The sequence below is a fragment of the Rissa tridactyla genome, chromosome 6 (assembly GCF_028500815.1).
Source record: "Rissa tridactyla isolate bRisTri1 chromosome 6, bRisTri1.patW.cur.20221130, whole genome shotgun sequence".
Taxonomy (NCBI): Eukaryota; Metazoa; Chordata; class Aves; order Charadriiformes; family Laridae; genus Rissa; species Rissa tridactyla.
In genome coordinates this window covers 67073912-67099191 of record NC_071471.1, presented here as the reverse complement: position 1 = coordinate 67099191, position 25280 = coordinate 67073912, and the positions used below count along the sequence as shown (strand labels likewise).

The 25280-nt window shown below is 42.5% G+C and overlaps 1 protein-coding gene across 1 annotated transcript; it reads right to left on the bottom strand.

The window, feature by feature from the left end:
- Positions 1 to 6804: 6804 nt before the first annotated feature.
- On the bottom strand, positions 6805 to 24267 carry BAG3 (BAG cochaperone 3). Its single transcript, XM_054206747.1, has 4 exons — positions 23965 to 24267; positions 12302 to 12658; positions 9785 to 10165; positions 6805 to 8131 (listed from the first exon to the last, which is right to left on the bottom strand). The coding sequence occupies exons 1-4, from the start codon at positions 24133 to 24135 to the stop codon at positions 7358 to 7360; spliced, it is 1683 nt and encodes a 560-aa protein (XP_054062722.1). The 5' UTR covers positions 24136 to 24267; the 3' UTR covers positions 6805 to 7357.
- Positions 24268 to 25280: the final 1013 nt, after the last annotated feature.

The window sequence follows — 25280 nt, the reverse complement described above, 5'->3', positions numbered from 1 at the left end:
TAACTAGAACTGCAGGAACCCAAGACCTCCAACACCCTGCAAACCTGCATTAACCTGACACCTTTTATAAGCTTTAAAAACAATTGTAGGAATGTAGGCATCTACTAGAGCCTGCCACCACAGCATGTGAGCATCCTGCCAACATGTTTACTCACTGCTGTAATGAACACATGCAAGATTAGAAAGTTTGTTTAACTATTGCTGGAAACCATTTTCCATCACAGTCTTTTCAGCTGTTTTACAAATACTGCAGGAGGAAAATTCTGCCTTTGGGCTCATACGCTTGGAACGCGTAATGGGGGTGCAGGAAGAGTTAGCAGTGCCGAGCTGTAACCCTGGGGAGCTTCTCTTGCGGCTGCACCGTAGATCACTATGAGAGTGACATGCAGGAACATTAAGTGACAATGAGCAACATCAAGGGAAGTAAGACTCGCAGCCTACCCTGGTTCTCCTGTCAAACGATGTCATGTAACATGCTTTAGATAATGTTGCCTGTGCTATGGCACAACTACATTATAATGGCAAGCACCGGAATAGGAGTGTGGGCATAAGTGAGTTGGTACAGTCGCACTGTAAATCAGAGGCAGAGGAGGAACTAGAACCTAGTGATGCAAAGAGACAGTTTCTCAGCTCTATCAAATACGTATCCTGTAATTTCATAGCCATATATTGTTTCTTAGTGTAGTCAAGCATAAACTATTTAAGGCAGGGATTCTCTATGCATGTAATTGTATGTTATGTAACAAGAATGATGTGTCTAATTGTTACTGTAAAAAAAAGTATAATAATAATAATGATTGCTATGATTTCTGCCTTCCCTAATAGTACATATTTTCCTTGAGGTAATCAGGGACTTGTTGCTAGGTAGTTAATATTTAAGGTACCTTAAACATTTTAATGTGTCTGTGCCTGCTGTTTCTAGGCAGCAATATTTGTTTATGATATTGTTATACAACCCTTTCTACCTTATATCCTTTATTCAGTGTAATCTAATATATACATAGTTAAATTTCAGTTCTGATACTTTTTTTTTTTCCACAGAGTAGCATATTGAAGTAACTACTGTTAAGAATGATACAATCTCTCTGAGGTAGAAGATTTATTCTTTGTCAGGATGCACTGCCAGCGTTTTTTTCTTTCATTGCACTATCTTCAAAACTGAATAAAATACTTAAATAAGGCCATTTCAAAGTTGGTAGTACTTCTGTGTGCTTTCAGCACCTGTTGCAGATGCTTACATGTTTCAAAAGTGTGAAATTCCAAAGTTTGAAATTAAATCATATGATTTCAGTATTTTGGGTGAAGTCCAATTTGGATTGAACTACAGTTACCTTCATTTTTGTCCTGATGGTTCCAGGTATGTTCCGTCTTAGAGTTGGCTTTATACCTGGTATGCAGGCATGTAGAAATTTTGATAAACATTTGAATTTAATGGCTGAGGATTGAGATCACCTTTAATTGGCAAGAGAAATTTGAGTTGAACTCCCAACTTCTTTTGACCAAGCTCTCGAAATTATTAAGAGAAATCTTCACATGCAAATCTTCTCTATCTCACTCTTTCCTAAGAGGTAATGGGCCAAGAGAAAGAAAACGGTTTCATGGTAGCTGGAAAGGCAATTGAGGAGAGCAGGAATGGAGATGAGACAGGAGCTCATCAGAAATAATGACACTGAGGGAAGGTCCTGGGGACCAAGTAATCACCAACACCTATTGAAATGCTTAATTAGGGGTATGTGCTCTCATTTCGTCAATCCTTTGGAAGTAAAAATATCCTTCTTTTTTGCAGCTGGGCAACATTGCTTTAGGTTTTCCTTGGTTGAACCTCAATTTTATTCAAATACAATAGAAAAACTCACACTGGGTTAAAAGTTCTGGCTCTTACTAACAAATTTTACACTCTGAGCTGTGCACTTGGAGAGGCAAGAGAGACTACTGACTACACATATTTTTTGCCACACATCTATATGCGCTGCAAAAAACATACATCATCTCCCTGCCAAACCAGTGGGAATTGCACAAGAGAATTATTCCAGACAAGAAATAGACAGGAACTTAAAGTCCACCAAAGGATGAAAAGCAATAAATCAAGGCTTCAAGTAATCCATGTAGATGATTTTGCAAATCTAATCTGTTCATTTTCAGGTGCTGCAGAAATACAGTAAAGCCAGGCAAAGTTCCATACCCCTTTGTTGCTAAATTCAGTGAACTACTACTTTTACTGTTTTAAAACTAAGATAACCCCTCATTTTTTTCATCCAATTTATATTTGTGAAGGCAGCTGAACAGCTCTGCAGACAGATCCTCCACTGAGTAGATACAATAGAAGTAGTAACACTTCAAAGTTTGTTACATTTTCTTGCCTGCTCACCTCATTCCTAGAAAAGGTACCATTTCTCATTATGACAAGCTACATGTTTTCATGTCTGTTTAGTCTCCAGCCTTTTTACCAAGACTTCCAACAATGTTATCAATTAGTGCAAATTCTAACAGTGCTTTCTGTATGTGTTGTGGAACACGCCACAGAATACTGCACAGTCCTTGTATAAATGTCAAATGTAAAGGACTAGAGATGAAAAACTCCATATTCCATGTTTAACTCTGAAACGTGAAGCATGTCTTTACAGATTGGTGGCCTTTGGCATTCTTCTCTGAAACCAGCATGGCAAATGCACCTATAATCTGAAATTTAACCTGTGATCCTCTACTTCCACTTGCCCCACAGTTTACTGGTGCATATGGATACTGAAGGCTGTACCTCTTCCTTTCTTTTGTGCAGATTCCCAGCTTCTGGAAACAGCAGTGAAAAATCTGATAGGCAACAACTAAACTAGCTTCTAATTTTTACCCTCTTTATTTTTTAAAGTTGCCCGTTTATAAATTATGGAGAGGTATTTGACTGAGAATTGGTACATTCCACTGCTTTGTAACTAGCTTCTTGCATATCTTAAAATAACTCTTGCTTTGGATTACATTGGCTGGTGTAGGATTACATTTGTATCTAGTGTTACGCAGAGTGGACAGACTGTTCACATTCACACAGTGGTTCACGGGAGTGTAGACTGATCCCATCCATATACAATACTATGAATGCGTTGTTTGTGTAGAGCTAGAAAATCCAAATTATCCAGTATAAAAGGTTCTTTCTTTGTGCAGCAAAGCTAATGTATCTTAGTGTCATCCATTTATCTTTAAGCAAATGCTTTGTCTTAAGAGAAAAATAGTTTAAACAGACTAGTTCGTTTGGATCTCCTGTGTACCATTATGAGATACTCCTACCCACATAAACAGAAGGTGAAAGTGCCAATAAGACATTTTATCTATTGCTAAAATGATTGTGTTGATATTTCATTAATGACAATATTATATATCCAGAGAAATTTGGATTTTGAGTCCTAATATTTATGTTAAGACTCCAGGAAATAATATTTTGTATGGTTAAGTTATGGCTTCAACCTGTATTCTACAGCCAGCAGTACCGAGCTCAGATTAGCTTTTTCTAAAGGCCTCCTTTACCCAAGTGGCCCAAAAGGGCTGAATTTGTTTCTGTCAGAAAAAATATGTAGCTTTTGTAACAAACCCAAAGATTGATCCAATATTAAATGTTTACAGCTAATGATTCAGATTTTAGTTTCATAAGACACCTGCATTTCTTTACTTGGACACAACAGGAACAAAAGTTCAGAAGTTACTGCCCACAAACAGTCCTTTAGTCTAAGCCCATTCTGCCCTCATGTTTGTGTATGTCTTATTTAAGTTTGTGATACAGTAGTGTCTTTTATTTGGTTACTTGCAAACTTAAAAAGATAACATGCATATATAAGGAGACTGAAAACCTAGCAAATCTCATAAACCTACCTTGATTAACCTTTGTCCTCTTCAGCAGTTATATGCCAGCCACCAGCAGCTTCTTTATTATTTCAACTATCATTTTAAAAAGTAAGAAGTGCCACATGATATCCTCACTGAGGATACTGAGAGTAGGGCTTTCCTAGACTGGCTTACATTGCTACTGGAGTGCAGGGGAATGACCTGCCTCTAGAAACACTGCTGTGTTGCTTTCCTGCCTCCTGGGTGGAGTTTCGCTTGTTCGCCTTTCCTTCCCCAACTTGTCTGCAAACACAGCTGAGCTAACATGAGGTTGGAAGTAAAACATAACCCAGATAAAGGGCTTGTACTTCCCACTGGAGAGAGGGAGGAATCGGACACCAGAGAGTGCCGCAGCTGTGTCTCAGCATGCTCTTGGGCGCAATGTAACTATCTGCTGCCCCTTCCTCAGGGTATGGTATGATTTGGCCATGTGTAAATAGTCAAAATGCTATATTTATAGGAAACACAATGCCTCGCTGCTGTGATAGTTTAAATATAGAGAACAGGCCACTACTGGCATTTAAAATATCACTAGCTGGACAAGATAGTGCGATCAGAAAATAGCCTAAGCTTTTACTGTGATTCTGCGTACAGGCTTTTCATATCCCTCTTGCTACTTTTAAATGGGTTGACACAGTGTCTTTCATTGACTTGGGGATTATTTGCTTCTGGAATAAATTAAATGCTTGACATCATTGTCTCAAAATGAGTAACAGGCAGCTTTATTTTTTTTTTCTTATTGAAAAGCTTGGGGGTATTTTCATTTTTTAAAATGGCTACAGCCAATGCAGTGTGTTTATTTGAACATCTTGTATTCCAGAGCACTTTTGCTGTTGGTTGCACATCTGGTTTTGAAAACCAGTGCAATGTAAAACCATTCTTATCGCTAGTATTAAAACCCTAATTACTTTCTACCAGAGTTTCAAAGCCAAGTTTCCATAGGTAGTTACCCAGGGTCAAGACACAGACCTAGTACCGTGCTGCAGAAATGCAAGTTAATGAAGGATCTTTTTCCTCTCCTCTGGCAGCTGCCCACATCATTGGTACCAATGCAAGGAAGCAGGCAGGCTCTGCAAAGAGTAGGTCAGCAGCTTACAGGGAATGGGTGGGAATCTTCATCTGCTTCCTCCTTCACTACTCCCTCCTCCCAGCCCATACGCAGAATTTGTAGCTATGCTGATGCATCAAGACATATATGCTGGACTGGGTGTAGTTTAATCTTGAGCAAGAGGAAACAAAGAGAGACTATGACTCAGAGCAACGCTCTTCCAGCTAGGCAGCTCCAGGGCAGCCAAATGTACTTTCCCTTATTAGGCCAGATCCTGAAACCTTGCTTCATTTTGAGTGGTACCTAATTCTGCAGTAGTTCACTGACTTTAATAATCAACTTTTCAAGTACCCCTTAGCAGAACGTAACTCCACCTCTAGCTTTGCTTCTTTAAAAAAAAAAAAAAAAAGTTGTAATTAAATTTGACTCCGCCTACTCTGACCAACATTGAATAGTAGAACATGAATCAGGCTCCATTAGCAGCGGATGACATGTTTTAGAAGGATAGCACCTGTTTAACTTCCTCTAAATAGTATGTTTTTATGACTGTAATCTGAATTTCCACATTGCCATCTCAGCTAATGAGGTGGCTTTGATCTGAATTGCTTTAGTGGGGTACTAAGAGAAACCAGAAAGAAGATACAGTCTCATGTTTCCCACAGACCTTGCTTATAGCTTAATTTTAAGAACCCATAGCTGATTTTCCTCAATTCAAGTATTTTTGTTACATGATGTCAGGGACGCGTGTCCTCAACTGAAATGTAATCCTGCAGGAGGAATGTGTCACTGAAGTGAGTTCATACAAGAATTATGCAGGCGGGTGAACTTTCACACCTCTCCTGCTGGAATGCCTACAATGCTGCTCCAAGAGCTCCAGTAACCAAATGGTTACAAGACATTGTGGATTCTTACATGGTGGTGTTGACTGTTCAAAATGAAACTAAAAGAAGCATCAACCTTCTACCTACAACTAAGCAGGCAGTTCACAGTCCAATTGTTATTTCGAAACACTTGTTGCATTACAATTTATGTGCTACATTGTTATTTTAAAATATTAACAGTTCTAGATGACCACTCTCAACCTGCCTCTTAAAAACACGTTTTCAGACAGGTTTAAACCTGATTTCCAATCTAATCTTGTGATTTATAGTGTAATTCAGTAAGTAATCAATTGCCTTGAGCAGCTCTATTAAAGTTTTCCTCATATGCTGTAAACATATGCTCTCAGGTAAAAAAGATTTGTTCATTTTACAAATGCACATCAAAGGTAACTTCTGGAGTTTGGTTAGGACTCGTTCTGCACTGGTCTGACTCTGCTGCTTTCATTTTACATGGATGTTGCTGAAGTATGTTTTGTGTCCCTTGCTTAAGTGTAAGTTGCTAATTACTTAGAACAACCACGAAGTATTGCTTAAACTGTTCACAAAATGAGAGGACTAACTCTTAATTATGTTGGCTCTAAGAATACCAAGTGTGTTTGGCTGGAAATTCAGAAGTACTTGTTAATAAAAGGCTAATGACTTTGCAGAACAAGTTAAGATGCTGTAAAATAAACTTCTCTAAGACGATAGCAGTAGATATGGATTTCTTTATGTTATAAACATTTCTGTTAAATGGTGACTCCCAGGGCAGAGGGAGAAAAAGAAGAGTGGGGGCGGGGGTAAGAAAAAGCTAAGCAAAATTCTTTCCTCAGTCCACATATGCGATACAGCAATGACATTAAACGGGGGCAAGTGAATGGAGAAAGGCACATTTTGATCTTAATGAGAAAGCAGCTGCCAGACTCCAACTACAATGGTGTAACTAAAAGAAATCTCTATGTTTAGAAGAGTGTATTTGAAACCCATTACTGTCCTTACATTTCCAGCTTATAAAATCACAAGACTAAATTAGGCTTCTATAGTATTTTATTTCCCTCTTAAAATATAGCATCGAAGTCCTGCACACATATAAATATCCCTACAGTTTCTTACACACTTTCTATCCATCATTACTTAAAGTGCCCAACTGTGAACATTAAAAATAAAAACATTACTGTTAAGAGTGGCTACGCTTACAGAAGGACTGGTATTCTGACAATGCAGGCCACTGATTTTACAAAAATCACCTGCAAAAGAATACACGCTAAACAACACGCATCAATATTAACCCTGAAGTAGTTGGTTTGTTTTGTTTGGGTTTTTTTCCATTCAGCTGATCTAAAAGTGATTAATGTACAGGGTTTATTTTTGAAACATGTCTTTTACATAGTGTAAGAATAAAGGATAAATGCATTACTTTCTTTCTAACTCCCTCCTTCCCCCACAAAGTGTTTACTGTGTCCCAAGCTGCTATGTTGATTAAAAACCAGTTGAAAAGAGCTCTGGAAATGCATGCAACTTAAAATTCACTTAAACACACTTTAAGTTATAAAGTCTGAGAGATTTTACTTTCAGCATGGGGCTACGGTTCAGTTGGATTATTAGATGTGTTTGTCGTGGTGGCGAGATTGGTAAACACTTCTTCCTTAGTTTCAGGCTGATGTCTCTCCATTTTGGTTTCCCCTTTAGCATCTTTATTACTGGTATCTCCCTTGCTCTTGACTACCACAGGCTCAATCTCCATGATTTCCTGTGGTGGCTTAGGCTCTGGCAAATTTGGCTGAAGTCCATCAACTTGAACTGGTTCTGGGACATCTTCTGCTTTCTGTTCAAGTCTTTCCAAAATGTTCTGGACCTTCCTTACACCATCTCTCCTGGCCTGACGCACATCCGCACGACCCTCAGGGTCCACTGAGTCTAGGGCTAGCAACTCTTTGGTCAAATACTCTTCAATCATCAAGTATTTTTTGTCAGTTTTCTTGCCTTCAAAGGAGTCAACTGCCTGCTCAAGCATTTGTACCTTCTCCAGAATTGCCTCCACTTTCAAAACACCAGGATGCTTTTGAGGTTCTCCTGTTTCCATTGTCTTCGGTGTTGCCGCTTCTTCAGGAGGAGGCCTTTCCTGTGGGGGAACAATCTTAGCTGGGCAGGGAACGTTTTTATCAGCTTTCTCTGCCATGGCTGGAGGCTTCTGGGGTGGTAGTTTAGTATCCGGTTCTTGGTGGGTGACCTGAATTGGGATATATGGTGATGGTGCCTCAGTTTCAGGTGGTGGGACTGCCTTATTTTCAGGTTTGATTTCAGGAGATGGGGATGGTCTTGGTGGCTCTTGAGGTGGCATTTGTTGCTGAGAAACCTGGTGAGCAAGGCAAGTTTATGTTGAGATACAATGAACAATGATCCTTATTTCCTTCTAAAGAACAAGTAACCTAACATTCAATTTTCTGTACTTCTGGAAGTGGAATTTTCGCACACGCCAGATGATTAGTCTTTCCTGTGCGTTGCTGAGTTTTACTCTTTTAAAATAATTTTAAAAAAAGCACTGTGCCGAACAGTTCAGTTATTGTTTTCAAGCTATTGCAGATTACAAGCACCAATTGACTCTCAAAGACATTAAATTTCATCCCACCAAATCCTGCCCATGCTTACGAAAATCAGCCCTACAAGCAGTTTTGTAAGATAGGACCTTAAAGCAAAGCCCTCACCTGCCTTAAGTAAGATTTGTGGCAGCTGACTGCAGCACGGTCAAGGTTTTATCCTCAGTGTGTCACTAACTGAGAGCTGGTGTTTCTTGAAAAGCTAACTACTTTGCTGAGTTTTACTCACATTTTGGGCTATTCTCATCCCGTTCCTGTTTTCAGAACATTCCTTTTTTTGCTAGTGTTTATTTATACTGATTTTATCTTTAGAGTATTTACATGCAGAGGTTACTGTGTCAATCTTATTACACTGTAGCGATTAGAGACAATCCCTGGGATTACTACAGATCTAAGTGTCATCAGATCAGAAATCTCTTGAAACTAGTTTTTAAATTTTTGCAGAAAACTGGAATTCATGAGATCTGCATTTTAATTCCCCTGCCACCCGCTTCACTCATTCGTGCACGTATAAAATTTTTTTTGAAAGATACTAGATCCAGCTCTCATGTATTTACACAGCTGAAGTAAAATACCTACATTTATATTTAAACCAAATAAGTAATGGCCTGCACTGATAATCTGTTACTGCTTTACCCATTAAATATAAAATTTGTTTAGGGAGCTCAAATTCTCACCCATAAAAATAAATTAGCGTTATAGCCTAGAATATGCCATTAAATCTGAAGTCTTCATTGTTTTGCCCTAGCACCTGGGTTTTCAGAAATATTAACCTAATTCTGCTCCTGTCATTTTCAATGTGAAGTCTCTCCAGAGAGGAAATCAAGGCTTCCCGTTCCACACACTCACAGTGGTCAAATTCACAGTAGTCTTTAACTGTAGTTTGAGTAAGAACTTTAACAGGGAAAAAGTGTTCAATGAGCAACATGTTCTATGAGCAAGAGCATGCTTCATATAGGAAGAATAAAAAGCTCTAAGACTAGATTTTGCTGATCCTCTCTCTTCATAATTAAAACCACTTTGTACATCTGATGCTATCCTAAATGGTTCTGAGACATCAATGAGGTGTATTTACATAGATGCCACAAATCCCGCGGACCTGATTTTCTTCTCACAAACGTAATGCAACATCAGTGACCTCAGTGTAATTACACCAAATTATACTCTGACGAGAGGAAAATCAAATTGTGTGTTAAATCATATTTCAGTGATCCAAAGACTCCACAATCCTGATAGGTGGAAAAGCAGCTTGCTGTTAATATATTATCTCAGTATCTCCCAATTTGTTTAAATGCAGAAATGTGAGACTGCTTTACATGCTTTCATGTACCTGTTAGTATGAGCCAATTTTTCATCTCTAGCCACACCAAAAAAAACAGCTGGCAGGTAATTCCCTGCTCTATTTTACGTACCTGGGGTCTGTCTACAACTGTCTGCACTCTGATGGGAGCTGGGGGCTGGATCTGGGTGGTAATTCTGGCCGGTGAACTTTCGCGGCTCGATGAACCTCTCTGAGACACTCTGAACGGAGACTGCGCTCGCGTTGGCTTAGGCTCCCTCTCATCTGGTTGAATTTTGTGAAACACCGGTTGGTGGGCTTGGTACTCGCTCTGCTGGGCAGGGTAGTGTGTCTTCTGTGCCTGATGGTAGACTTGCGTTGGTTGCCGTTGGATATTTTCATGTATCACAGGAATTGGAATATAACCACGAGGAAGCTGATGGCTTCCTGCGTTGGGTCTGCCAGAGGACTGAGGGGAAACCGTTGGAGAATCAGAAGCTGCAGGAGGTTGAGGCTGCCATGAAAACAAAGTCCATTATTAAATGTTAAACGTTTTATGCTCACAGTACTTTTCATTTCCAAAGCGAAAAAAAGGAAACGCTCAGAGAAACTGAGCTCATGTTTCCGGCACGCGAAGGATCCACTTCCTTGTTTTTTTGGCCAAGGGCCTCACTATACAAACCACAGAAGTTGTGAGAGAACATCATTATAACAAGTAGAAACCTGAGCTACAGCATTCCCAGCCCTCAAATAAGCAGGGAGTGGATGCTCCATCAGAATGTTTGCTGCTTTTGCATGGCCATTCCTGTCTAAACCTGTTAAATTTGAGGCAAACTAAAGTTAAGCAAACAAATTATATGCTGGAGACAAAAACAAACCCCTGACAGAGGCACACAACATTCAGACTTTTGATCCTGGTCACACTAACAGATTTTGTTTGGTTTATTTGTTTGTTTTAAAGCATGTAATTAATTTGGTAGCAGGTTATGGCAATGCACATATGGCTAATGCCCTCCCCCCCCGCCCCAAGACCTTCCAACACCTTAGCCCCTCGGCACCAGCAGTGAGAGCTGCACCAGCTTAGACCCACCATTAGCAGGAGCAAGCACCAGGCTCACTGCAAAACCCCGTTCCCAGGCTGTTCCCGGTTGTTGGTCTGCAGCTTGGGGAAAGGCAGTTTGTTTTCCCACAGCTCACTCCCACCTCCTGCTATGCCAATCCATCACCTCACCTGCTTTGCACCAACTCCAGCAGCCATCAGGCTATTCTCTGACCAGTTTCACTCACTAAGTAAGAGGAAAAAAATGATTTCCTGGTGGGTTTGTTACACAGCTCAGTGAAAGGCCACGTCAGACTGGAGATGGCAGAGGAGAGGGCAGGACAACACAGCCAGAAGACAAGAACAGAAGGGCAGGCAAGGCAGGAGAGGAAGGGGAACAAGACCCCTCTTTTGGTACTGGTGAACTGCTCCGCTGCCTGTGAAACCTTAATATAAATAAATAACAAATAAATGCTGGTTTGTATTATGGTATCCATCACTGCCACTGCTGGTGGCCTTGGTGACCAAGGGGTTTAAAGGCACAATCACAGGCTCTGGTCAGTTGATACCCACAACGTGCTGCCTAAGTTTGCAACAGCAAGTTCTGAGGTCCTCAGCAGCTATCTCAGAGGGCTGCAGTAAGAGTCACAGAAGACGATCCCGAAGCCACTCTGCGTGCAAGACAAAGCTGTATAGTGCTGGGAGAAGGAAAAGCTGAGCCTCTTGTCCCGGCACTGCATGGACAAGGCATTGTTAGTCAAGACAGCTGAGAAACCTACTAACTGAACTGTAATTACATTGTTCAGACTCCAAACAAGTTTCAGAGAAAAAGCCACCACTGCTGAATTACAGACCTGATGACATATTCTCAGCTTGGTGAAGGCTGAATTTCCTGCTCATCTTACTTTAAATAAAAATGAGGTTGATATTTCCATACACTACAAGAATACCAATTCTGCTAATTCTCTAGAGAGAAACAGGCACAACCAAAATCCCACCTTCTGAAACAAAGCAAGCAGGGTGACTTTTTTTTAAGAAGAAAAAGTTCGTAGTTTGCAAGCATTTGAATGACAAAAATACTTTACAATTCACTTTTAAAGCTGTATATGTGTACATCTATACACTCAATGCAACTGAAGAATTAAATTGGAAAGCAAAGATCACAGGAGTACAACTTCTAAAATGGCCTGGGTTGTTAGCTAACTGGCCACTTTATTTTTTTTTCTCCCACTTTGTTCTCTTCAGTTTCTGACTCATGGTGCAGAACACAAGAGAGCTGCCTGTTTCCTCCGCTTGTGGGGAAACCGGCATAAACCCCAAACCAATCCTCCCCTGCTGCAGGACCTGCGCAGCTCCTTTTTGCAGAAGCCATTTACGTCCATTTGTTTCTGCAGAATCATTCCGGAACAAAAGCAGGCGATGCTAGATAAACCTGACATATTTACACTGCTATGACTGTGCATTTTCACATTTTAATACTCTGGAAGTATTGGGAAAATGTAATCCTGTGGCAAGTTTGGCTTTCTGAAGGATAAACTACTCCTGTGACATTCAGGTCATAAATGCTGCAAAGACCAATGCAAACACACCCCAGCAATCCCGACACGTTACCTCGGGTCCGTGCGTGGCCGGCGCTTGGGCTGCTGCAGCTGCCGTTGTCTGTCCACATTGTTTATCTGTCTGAGAAGCCTCTGTCGGTCCCCTTGGAGGGGACTCGGGGCCGACATAGGCCCCCCTTAGAGGTGGCTGTGCCTGCACCGTGGTAGGCACAGCTTCGGTCTTGTACCGTTGCACACCAGGCTGAGCAGCAGAAAAGCACGGGTGCTGCTGTCTGCCATCAATGCCCTCGTGGATGACGGGAATAGGGATATAGCCAGCCCGGAGCTTGGGGTATCCCATGTTTCCTTCTCTTGCTGGTGGCTGCTTGGGGCTATCGCGAGATGGACCATTTGCTGATGACTGGCCATCCTAGAAGTTAAAAACATCACATAGCACTTGCTGGTAGCTCAGCTCAATACAACTGGCAAGAAAAAGCTGCCCTAAATGTCTGTCCTAATAGCAACATCAGCTGCCAATGAGAAGTTCAGACCCACTTGGGTCCAGGCAGGGCAGCTAACATGAGGTGCTACCACTCCAGATCTGTAAGAGAAAACAGCAAGCTAAAAAATCTGCTTATGTACGAGTCTTTCACCCCCACTTCTCATAAATTCCAACTTAGCCTTTAAAATACCTAATTACACCAGGATTTGTTACTCAGCACACATCACTTGCATTTAGCCACCAGCCCACTCCCTTCAGACAGAGCTCTTCAAACTGCTGGCCTGTGGGAACCAGAGACATCTCCTTAGCACCTCTCAGAACCCACCCCGTGCTATAGATAACATCTGACAAGAAACTTTCAAAGAAGCCTAATCCCATCAGAAGCACAATGTTTGCTGGTGTTGCTCTTCCCACTGGCTTTACTAATGCCCATGCTGAAGGATATATTCACTTCCAGCTATGGGAGGATCCAGTTCAGTAAATACTGAAGGAGAAGAAAGGGGAAAGACAGGATAGCGTAACGAAAAGGAAAACGCTGAAAAGCAAGATAAAATAAATCCCTGCGTTGTCTGAGTGTGCTCACTGGACAATGTCAAAGCTCTGGCAGGGGTGGAAGTGGTTTGTACCAAGAGCCCTCACAAGTCCTCTAGTAAGTTCTTCCTGCATCGGTCATTCTATTTTGAGTCCCTGCGAGGGCCAAGTTCCAGATGTATCTCTAAGTCAGATCATATAACAAGCACCTCTGTCATTCAGAGGGTAATGTCATTATTCAGTAAGAGGAGAATTTAATAAGGGGACATATGGTGCAAGTGTTGGAAACCCTATTTTTAAAGAGGTGTTTAAGCTGCGAAAATATTTAATGTCACCCCTGTACACATTAATATACTAATTCATTAAGAATTAACTATTTTACCAACCAGATTTTGAGACAGTATCCCCTTAAAAATTAATTTCTGAGAATTCCTGAGAGCAATGAAACTGCAGAGAATAAAGATTATTATTTCAGTAAGCTAATAAAATAAAGATAACAAGCACTGATAGGAACAAGTGCGAAGTCGGAGGCCCTGGTGTTGCACTTCATTTTACTTATTAAAAAACCCTTCACAAACAAAGGAAAAATTCCGAAAGGGGCATAGAGGAGAGCCAGGCCTAGAAAGTTCGCACAGAGAAGTAATTTTAAGTTGGCTTTTCCAGTTGCAGAACAAGGATGATCTCATGCCAAGGTCTGCACCAGGATCCACGGCCGACAGATGAGTCATTTTAAATTCCCCCTACTGGGAAGCCACATTCCTCTGCTCCCTGCAGGCTGTCTGGGGGCTTCAGGACCCCAAGGACCAACAACCATTTGCCAGTTCACCTTCTACCAGCGTAACCCCGAACCCGCAGCGCTCCCGGCAGCCGCCTCTCCTGGGATCTGGAGGGACGCACACTTACACCAGCAAACTGCATTTGCCGGAAAATAAATTTGAGGTGCGCTCAGCTAGCAACAATGCGAGGCCGCATCAGAGCCAAGTGTCTGCCGGGCGAGCGGAGCCGAGCAGGCTGCCGAGGAGGGAGGGAAACTGATGATTCGACAGTCGGAAGAAGCACCTCGCTGCTCCTCGCTGAGTCCATGCATTCTGCGCCTGCCACGCACCAGCTGCTGGGCAGTCTCCCTGACAGAGGGAGCGGGCTGCGGGTGCAACCCGAGAGTCCGCAGCCAGTCACCCCACCTCCAGGCACAGCTCCCACCGCTATAAAAAGGAGATTCACTCACTTCCAGCGTTGTCAGACTCCCTGCTGGAAGGTGCTGGGAAGGGTTTAGGAGCTGGGTGGGCTAGCAGCACCTACAGATGCCCTGACAGGAGAAGGCTCTCAGCCATGGATGCTCTGCTCCACCTGGGTGTACAACAAACCTGCCCAAAGGGATTACTTGCCAGCTCCTCGCTCTCCTGGCATTTTAGGGGTCTGCAATGTTTTGAACCGCTCCACCTGGGGATAAGCCCTTCAATCTCCTGGAGTAATCCACAGTGATAAATCTTTGCCAAGGCTTCTACACGGACAGTGTCCCATTGCCCCCACCCTCCACGAACCGCCTCCTCGGAGTCTGACCATGGGCTTCTAACCATGGAGGACTTTTGTGTGTGTCTCTTAACAGTGCAGTCATCTTGGTGCAGTCCTCGGTAAAGGAACAAATGGAACGCGCCTTTGTTTTTTTCCCCACCATCAGCATCTCTGAGGCAGAGAGGTCAGATTTAGGAAAGGTCTCTCATAACAACTGCTCTTCGTCATCCACATTGCTCTCACCAACACTTAACTAAAATTTAATTCTATAAATGGTTTCTTATGTTAGCCAGCTTGTATCACCACATCCTCAACATTCCTTCTTCTTTTCTGTTCCCTTTCTCCCTACTGTTTCCTATGTCCATAAACATGCACTATCTGTGTACTTCGAAACACCACACACCAAGGAACCACACGGCAGCACCATGACCGAAGACAAAAGAGGCCTTGGGTTCAGGTAGATGGCTGCAAGTGGTTTGGTTTGGTTTTTAGTGAGAATCCAGAACAACGGCGAGGACACCAGGATCCCAATACTCTCTTAGTCAGGCTTTTGGCCAAAGCAGTTCTCTTTTTTGTGCAAGGAAGCCTGCGTTTGCAGCCTGGACAAACAGGTCCTGTAAGACTTCAGGAGAAGCTGAGGTGTGCCTGGGGACACTGTGGCAAGGGGGGAGGAATGGAATCGAGCTCTGGAGAACTCTTGTCGTAATGCTACAGAGAAAAGATTCATGGGTTCCCTCTGAACACTTTAATTCCTAAATTTCACAGGATAGCCAGCCAGGAGACTAAAAGTGTCCATTTTTCATTTTTATTTGCCCTCTAACAAATGCAGTTTTTGCTTGTTATGTTAACAAACGTGTTATCTGAAAAAGCCCAAAGCTCCCATTTAGCACAAATCCACGAAGAGATATTACCAATAAATGAATGAAACTCTTTAGTCCATCATCCTTCCCAGTTTAAGGATAAAAAACAGGAACCCAACTCCTATTTCTGCATTAAAAAAAATTAAGTAAATTTCTCCTGCCCTCATCCAAGGAAACAAGTACTTCGATGATAAAATTGAGAATAATTATGAACAACAGAACATTGATAAATTTTCCTATAAGTAGCAAAACTGACAATCCAGCACTGCAGGAATCCTGGCTGTGATCACACATTTATTTTACATTCAAGAGACAGAATCCCCCAAAAAAGGAGGGAGCATAAGAATGCAAAAACCTCCCTCAAGCAGCTCAGAAATGTAAACAACAGTCCTGACCTACACTTCGGGTACCCTGAACCAACACCAGAAACTCAGACCCCATCCACCATCGCAGGAGGTGCCGAGCAAGTGTAAAGGAGTCATCATCACTGGTCAAATAAGAAAGAAAAAAAGCATCGTTATGTTTTAAACAAGCTGCAAGTGGGACAGCAGAGCTGTGCGGGGAGATCTGCTCAGGAGGAATGACAGCACTCCCACCTCTCCGGACGAGGACATGTGTTTCTGTTGTGAGGCCATCACCATGATAAATAAAGGTGCAGCCAGCACAAGTTGTGCAACTGGAAAAAACACTTCATAGCCCTACATCCTACTCTTGGCTTCCCATGGGAAGGGCACAGTCAGGAGTGACACCAAAATCCTCAAACTTGCTGAGATTTTCAGTGAGTTCTGACACTCTGTGCCGTTGGAATAAAAAAAAAAAAAGAAAAAAGTGACAGCAAGAGAAAAACACAACCTTGCAAGAAAACTCCCAGTACAGCTGTACTATCTATCCGGAGTGGATAATGGCATAACTCCTGACTGCCTAAGTGTTATTCCAGACTGAAACACAGAAACCTGCAAATTCAGTCACTGCTGATGCCAGCGAATTACCACTGAAGTCATTCAGATGGCTGTACCGATAGAATTAAATTTGTCAAAATATTCTGTATGCATGCTAGATTACTTGAATAGTTGTATTGAACTTGGAATCTCCCTTTTGAGACTGTTCGCATAATACATTTTTCATTCCTCTTATACTGAAAACGTCTACAGAAAAAGAAGTTGAAAGGCAAGTTTTGCTGCCATTACTCTCTCACCATTTTTCTTGCCCTGTATTGATTATTTGTAGTACAGTAAATTCAGCTCTCTAATGCATGTATTATACACACATGGAGCACCTCTACAGCTCTTCCAGAGCATCAGAACAAATATTGAAATTATATTTGTTTCATAAATATTATCTAGCAAAGGAATACAAATTTTACAATTACTAACAGATGAAATATCTCTTTCTGTATGCAAAGAGAAGATCTACTGACTTCAGTATGGTTCTGAACTTTTAAGCTGCTGCTGTAAAGACTATCATGCAAATAAAAGTATTCTGGTTACTCAAATGACTGAGAGAAGGCCAGTATCTGACAAAATCTGACTTGAGAGCACACTTCCCATGATCTTAAGCCTGGGTCCCATATATTTAGGAAGAAAGGCGTTCTTCCTGTGTTCTTTCACAACAGAATATGACAATATAACTAAAATGAGTGACTGAAATAGGACAACTAAGTTTTCTTTGCACATAAACTCAAAACAATTTTTTATCAGAAATTGCCATGAATAACCAAAAAATCCAGTAGTACCTAATATTCAAAACGAAGAATGATGTACCAAGTCTATTTATTAAAAAAAAAAAACAAAAAACCAACAAACAAACAAAAAACCCAACAACAAAAAACAACCAAACCCACAAAAAAATCCCAAAACCAAACACATTTTGTGTCATAGAGAGGTAAAACTTTCACCACTGGAACTGGATTCCGTACTTGCTTGTATTTTACTTTTGACCAGACCTTTTTCTTCTGTTACACCAACTAGACAAATCAAAACTACTACACTAGCTTTGCTACTGATAGAAATCAGCACATCCAAGTATTCCTTGTAACTTGATTAAAGTACTAAAAAGTTTCCCAACAGTGCTTTGTGTTTAAGTATATTAACAGCACGACATAACCATGAAGTACGTTTCCTTAGTACTTCCCAGAGAACCATACGAGTGGGAAGGTGGAGAGTGGTTTGCTCTCACCACTGACCCCTGACTTCCTACTGCCGTGCTTCAGCCACTGAGGATTTTTACATTCTCACTCTTTTACTCACAATTTGCGCTTAAATATATACACTGAGCACATAGGCATTTGAGCAAGATATCATTAGCTAATGACCGAAGCAAACCATGAATAAGCTTAGTCGCATGAGCTGTCTCAGTAGAACTTCGTGTCGGTCACATCATGTAACCCATTTACACGCCAAGCTGCTTTTGATGTTTTACTTGTTGAATGCTGAGTTTTATTTCCTAACATACACATGTGTAAGCAAATAGGCCTGTTGTTCTCTCTTGTAATTATCATGTTCTATTATACAAGTATTGCATTAACATATGCTCCAACTGATGGAGCGCAATGATGTCATTAGAAATAAATAAACACTATGAAAATTGACTGAGAAATCTAATCCTAAGCTTTCCAGAGCACAGAGCCTTATTGGAGCAAACATGGTGGCTATCTTGCAGACTAATCTTGTTTCAGGAAGAAAAACTTTTTTATCACTAAGATGATTCTTTCTTGGCGGAGACATGACAACACTTGCCTTTATGCCCAGGAGTGGAAGGTGGCCCACGCACAGAAAGCATCCGATGGGCCAAACTGAACATGTTCAGAGAAAGAAGCAATGACTGATATGAAGAGCAGAGGGCTCTTAGGAGAGAGCTGGTATCACCATCCATCCTGTCAGCTTTAATGGAGGGGGTTAAAGAAAAGCCCTTTAGAGCGCTCACAGAAATATCCTTGTCAAGGGTGATGAGAATGACACGCTTACCTAAGCAGCAGGTGGTCAACCTGTTGCTTTCCTGCTCTTAGCTGTGAGCCAGAAATTTGTGACACAGAAGAAAGTACAAGCCTCAAGAATTAGCAAAGCAATACCCCATAAAAGAGAAGAATAATAAGTAGCTAACAATTGCAGAATCGGCTGTGAATTCCACAGGTTATAGTCAGGGTCTACATTTTCCTCTAAATTTCATTTCGCACACAGCAGTTTTCTGACTTCAATTCCCAAAGAGCAATTTTCCAACACTATAAAAACACTTGCTACACTGCACCCTATTTATCAATTATAAGGCTTTGCCATGAGTATAAAAATGTACTTTTGTGCTACCTGACCTACTGGGAGATTTTAGACAAGTCACTTCACCACCTCATGTCTCATTTCCCTGTCTGTAAAACCAAGAAGGAAAAATAAAAAGAATCCAACCGCAACTTCTGCAACTTATTTGAAGATACAGCATTTTTCATCTATAATTAAGTAATCTAATTTGTGTGAACAAGCCATTTCTTCTATTTTATATTTATATTTAACTTGGCATAAAGAGAGGGCACAGCTGCCACAGAAAAAGGTGGAGACAGAGCTTACCTAGGGAGTGATACTGTCTATATACCCCAAAGCGTATTGGATCATTACCTGCCTTATCACGGTTCAAGTGGGAACAATTCTATTTTTGCTACGTGGTTATGGAAAAGTCTTGCCTGTGTATAGGTTAGAGCTATTAAAAATATGATTCCTAGGTACAACTGCTGACACCTGGCACGAATATTCTTTTCTCCCGTAGATAAGAGGTATGCTGCGTCAGGAGTTACACAGAACCATGCAAGACCTTCCTTGTTTTTCCTCTGGCATGATTGCCCAGACACTGCTGCATTATTGCTAGCGTCATTTCTTGGTGTTCTTTCCTCTTATTTCTGATTTGATCCACCCCTTATTTTCAGATTAACTGGAATCTCCATAAATTAACTCCCTGGTTACCATTGTCTATCAAGGAGGGCTTTAAATAAGTACACAAAGCAGCTTCAGGGAATCTGGACAAAGCCAGGACACAACCCTCCAAAAGTCCCCTACTGCTAATTTTACCGCTCCTACACATTATGCCGTTTATATACACAGTACCTTTTTAATCCAGTAACTAATTTATTAACCTGTGACAGAATGCACATCAGCATAAGTAATGTAAAAAAATATGGTAAGTAAAAGAGACTTAAGTTGTTACCTAGCCCTACATTCCCTTCCACTGATGTGGACCACTGCAAAAGGCAGAGTTTCAGAGAGGCTCATTGAACTTCCAGGGCAATTTCTAATTTGGTCTACCAAGAATTCTTCAGTCAACTCGAACATGAGAAGTCAGTGCTCAAAAATAAGTTCACTGCTAAAGAGATGGGAATCGAGTAACTTAAGTCTTATTTGGGGAAGTAGAGACAAAAGAAATGCCACAGTCATGAAGGGTGAGGATGGAAACTTAGGTGTCATTAGCTGTTCCCCCGAATACCAACGAAGCCATCAGTAAGAGGGTAAGATGGCTGCTTCTTCCTTTGTTTAGGCCTGTGCAGTCATTGTTGCAACCAATAAATATATCGCTTTTATCACCGCTCCCAGACTTTGTGGCTCGCTGGTGCAGCTTTTATCTCAAACCTAAAGCATTAGTGAGCTATCGATCATTGTAATATTAGTCCGGTGAAGCTCAGCACAGTCAATTGCTTTGGTCTATTTTTAGTTGCGGTATTTCCCATTGGGTTTACTGCATGTGGAAACAACATATGGAAGGGGCATCAATAAATATTTATACGAGCCTTGTTTCTCTTTTCTTCTTTAAACGTAATCTCTTTTTGTCAACGCTTTGGGGAATACCAAGTAAACAACTTAGCATTATAAGACAATCTTGCAGAAAGTATGCTGAGCTGTGATGGCGTAAGTTAACACAGAAAACACCAACATCAGATGAACATAGGAAATCAATAGTTCTACCAAAGAAAAGACAGGAAGAGTGGCACTGCTAGTAAACACTTTTTTAGTAAAAGTATGCATATACATGCTTCATTATATTGATTGTACCTTGATCTTTGAATGTCTTACTATTAACTAATTAGACACTTGGAAGAAAACCATTAGTCTACCAAGAGGTTCTGTTAATAAATGGTTTTCAGTCATTTGCAAAGTCATGGCTTATTTCTCACTGGAGCAAAGAGATTTTCTGTTCTTTCTCAGGAAGGTCTCCCCAGTCCAGCCTTTTACTGCAATGATTTCATACAAGTAGCGGAGCTGAACATGCAGAAGAAGGACACCCATCCCTCATGTGAGTGAAAAAAGGTCCAACTGAATGAGAAAATAATAGACAGACATCTGAATTGATAAACGCATCTAAAATATATAGTTAAACGCAAATCAAGGTCTGGTTCCATTGATTTAAAATGGCTCTGTCATGGGTTAAAATTTTAAAAGAGCCATTTCTCATTTTACCTGATAATTTTTCTGGTACAGTTTACTGTAGTCAGCATAGTCACACTGATGGTAAGCCCATGGCAAGTGAGAATACCAAGATTTGGGAGAAATGGGATTCATTACTAATACTGTCTCAGCTGTATTACTTAGCTAGAAAAGCTGTTAGCTTTAGACCTGTGCTCCATTCATTGTCCACTTACACTGTAATACCTCATTTTGTTGCCTAGGTCTCTTCAGAAAGGGAACAAATATTCAGAGAGACAATATTAATAAATATTAGTGTAAGGGTTATTGAAAGGCCACCATAAAGATGATTAAAAAATTGCTCATTTCACTGGCTAATTTCAATGCCGCAAGGCAGCGATGAAGTCAGTACAAGTTTGGTCTTTGTATAATCATCCTTGAAAAGATGCATGAAGTCTGACACACACAGTCAGCTTGTGCAATTCTCAGATCACTTCTAAAACCCCCAAGTTGTCATTTGAGCTAGACTGAGGGAAATCAGAAAGCTGTTCATATCTAGTCTTTCTTTCTGCCTACATCTGTGATTTTGTCCTTCCTAACTGTTTAGGTAAAAGGAAAAAAAAAAAAAAAGAGAGAGTCTAATGCCTTCAAAAATCACTGCTGGATTTATCTTCTTGGGTATTGTCTAGCTAACAAAATCTTATTTAGGAAAAGAAATACTTTCCTTGTGCCTGATTCTGAGGTTCTTTTGCTAAATAGTACCTGTCCTTGTGAAATACACTGGTACTTAACAAACCAGATTTCAGAAGGTGTCCATTAATTCCAGCAGATATTCTTAACTTAAGGCTCTGACAAATGGTTGTATGAGATCAGTTACACACAACTTCTGTCGCCATAAACTGGAGGTTTTTTTCTTTCAACATTAGACAGAAACTCCCAAAAAATCAACAATTTTGCATTTTCATTTCTGAAAGCATTTCTCTCTCTTTATGAATGATCCCAAATCACACACACATTCCTGCTTATAGTCAGCAGTAACAGGTTTTCCTGTTTGGAAAAAAGTGTATCCCACAAAAGCCGTTCAAAAGCAGATGCGACTTTCTCTGTCTGCAATAACCCTTGCAAGTTGGCAGAAGAGGAGGCACTTTTCATTACTACAGATTTCACATCAGACAGGGGTGAAAATTTGTTTGGTTTCAGGCACCCACTCAAGCAGAGGACTGATCCATCAGAGTACTTCAAACTCTTCTTTCACACAAGTATCAAAACCAGCTTAAAAATGTGACTTTTCTGTTAAATGGGTTAGTTTCAAGTGGTATTTCCATAACAAAAGCCTTTGAGTAAACAGCGCACTTTTCTTCTCAAGTATGTTTTATGCTTATAAAACCCACGCTATTTATTATTTGTATTGCCATAACAGCCAGTGTTAACAGGTGCCTCATTATACCAGGAAGATGGTGTCTTCAAAAAGCAGTTAAAGCACTTTTTCCTATGCCAGTCTCAATATTCTCATTATCAAATTACAGTTTTGTAAGACCTCTTTGTATCATTACTGGAATTCTGTCGTTCATAGATCAAATTAACTAGCCCTGAGAAAGTTGAAAAGGGGGTGAAAGGCTACATTTTGTCAATTACGATTCATTAGAACACTTTGTGACTGCGACGCCAGTAAGTTCCCTGGCTTCAGCTGCAGCGCGATAGAAAAGCACGTCCTTTTCCTACCTTTTCAACACCCGGCTGCTCTCACCCCGCGCCGGCAGCCAGGGTCTGCACTCGCAAAGTGGGCAATTACTATTTTAAGAAACAGTAAGCTCTTAAAACAATAACACTTACTGAGTGCTTTGATCCTCACGTTTTATGTAAGGCTACGGCAGCGAAAAAGCCGCAACAAGTATGTCGAAGATACATTTCGAAGACACCAAGTGTCTCCCAAATGCTGTATTTTTTATATATTTAGCACACAATTAGATACACAATTCAGAACCGGGGGGGTCCTGCTTAGAGCAGCACCTTCTTCCCAGCCCCTCGGTTCTACCCGGCCGCTCCGGGGCCGCTCGGTCCCCCCCGCCCCGGCCCCGGGCTCTCTGCCAGCCGCAGGGCTCCGCGCCGGCCGCCCCAGCCGCTCCCGGCGCCGGGGTACGTGGCGGAGCGCCCCCCCCGACACACACCTTCCCCGTCCTTCCCGACGGGGACCCCGGGAAGGGGTGCGTTCTGCGGCGGGCGAGCCGGCCAGCGCCGGGGTGAAGCGATGCTGCTGGCAGAGAAGCAGCACGAAAACCCCGGAGGGAATCGTTTTCCCACCGGGCAACTTCTACTTCGGTTCAAGTTTCCAGCACTTTCTGCCTACAGCCATCGCATTGCGAAAATACCAGCGCGGGTGAAAGGGCTCTGTTCCCCACACGGGCTGTATTCGCCCAAAACCAGAGAATTTGACCCGAAAGGGCCCCGACAAAATCACAACCGCTCTCCCCTCCGCGCCTCTCCTTCCATGGACATATTTGGACTAAGATACGGCTTTTCTCTGAGCATGCTTAAGAGCAAAACCAGACCAGACAGCAACTGAGATAGTTTGTGACCAGAAAAAAAAAAAAAGGAAAAAAAAAAAAGAAGGAAAAAAAAAGGAAAACAAAACTTGACAAGTAAAAGTCTGGGCTGGGTTTCTTTTTTTTTTTTTTTTTTTTTAAGGGCATTCATTGTTTGGGCTGTTCACAGCTGAAAAATAAATCAAGGTTCATGTCTTCCCTGGCAGGCCGGGTGGACTTGACCAACTTTAAATAAACATTACAGGGCCGAGGTATCAAATGATTTAATGCACAAAAAAGGGCCTGCAGTGCGTCAGAGACAAAAGGCAGCTCCTGCCCTCACTGCATCGCCATGCGCTGGGGGGAGCGCCCGGGTCCCCCCGCTCCAGGACGGGACAGGGACGGGGAGGGGGACAGGGACAGGGTGAGGGTACCTGCGCCGCCGCCCGCAGCCGCGGGTCGCTCCAGGTGGTGGTGCGGCTGTTGTGATCCACGAAGAAGGGCCAGCCCGTCTGCGGGTCGATCTTGATCTCCCAGCCGGGGGGCAGCGGCTCGGCGCTCCCCTCCATCGGCGGCGGCGGGGGGGTCTGCGCGGCGGTGCTCATGGCGGGCCCTCACCCCACCCTACCGGGCCCTAAACCCACCGTACCGGGCCCTGCCGTCTGCCCAGTGCCGGGGGGGGGCGCCGGACCGGCGGCTTTATCCTCGGCGGGGCGTCGGGGGGGCGGAGGAGCGGGGCTGGAAGTGTCTGGAAACGGCGGCGGCGGAGGAGGGACGAGGGGAGGGACACGGAGGAGGAGGAGAAGGAGGGAGGCGGAGGAGCCGGCCGGCTCGCTGGAAACTTCTGGTTGTCTCCAGCACGGCTCGGCCGACCCTGGGGTTACCGGACACGTCTCCCCGGGGAGCTGCAGCGGGCACGGAGCGGGGCGGGCGCCCCCGGTTTCCCCCGGTGCTTCGGGAAAGGCTGTACCACGCGGAGCGGTTGTACTGCTCCGGCCGGTGCTGGCGGCAGCTCCGAGCCCGGTCCCTCCGCGCTGGGCGATCCGTGTCCGTGGGGATCCCGCAGCCCTCCCACTCCGGCCGGTGGCGGGGACACGATGGCCCGGTAGCTCCTTCCTACCGCCCCGTGTAACGAGCCAGAGCCCAGAGCTCCTCCCCATATAATTCCAGTTTGGAGTTGACAAATAGCAAAAATAATGTTTCTTCCCAAATAAGGGTGTGGGCAGGCGTTGTTCTTCAGATTGAGCCGGTTTGAACTTTCCCAGCTCTTTGCAAGTACGTGTCTCAGTTCTCAGTTTCACATACAAATACATCTTAAGGCAAAGAATGTGTCTGTGAGCTTTACAATCATCTCTTTCTCCATGGACGCTGTATCAGCGTGTCAGGCACTCTGTGTTTAGTTTGAGGTAACTGTACTTCACAATTATACCACTTGTAATCATCTGACAGTCACACAAACAGCCACAGATGTCTGTTGGTAGTTACTTTAAGTAGAAGACAGAATACTCGGTGTCCCTCAAGTGCAGACCTGCTGCAAAGCTACTTGCTTCAAAGAATTCAAGGTATGCATTCCTCGGAGATAGATGCTTATTACCAAAGTATCTCTTACTTCAGAAAAACCCGCCTGTTCGCACTCCTGGGGACAGTCAGGATCTCCTACTGCTTGGGAAAGGATCAAAGATCTCTCGATACTGCTTGACACTGATAGTCATTCCTTTTTTAACAGAGTGGGGTTTGTTTATTGCGCTGT

Bases quoted from the DNA above. Each gene is read 5' to 3' on its own strand.
- BAG3 (XM_054206747.1), bottom strand. From the start codon at position 24,135: ATGAGCACCGCCGCGCAGACCCCCCCGCCGCCGCCGATGGAGGGGAGC. The intron at 10,166-12,301 runs GTAACGTGTCGG...TTTTCATGGCAG, and splicing joins CGGCCACGCACGGACCCGAG to CCTCAACCTCCTGCAGCTTC. The intron at 8,132-9,784 runs GTACGTAAAATA...CTTGCTCACCAG, and splicing joins CAGTTGTAGACAGACCCCAG to GTTTCTCAGCAACAAATGCC.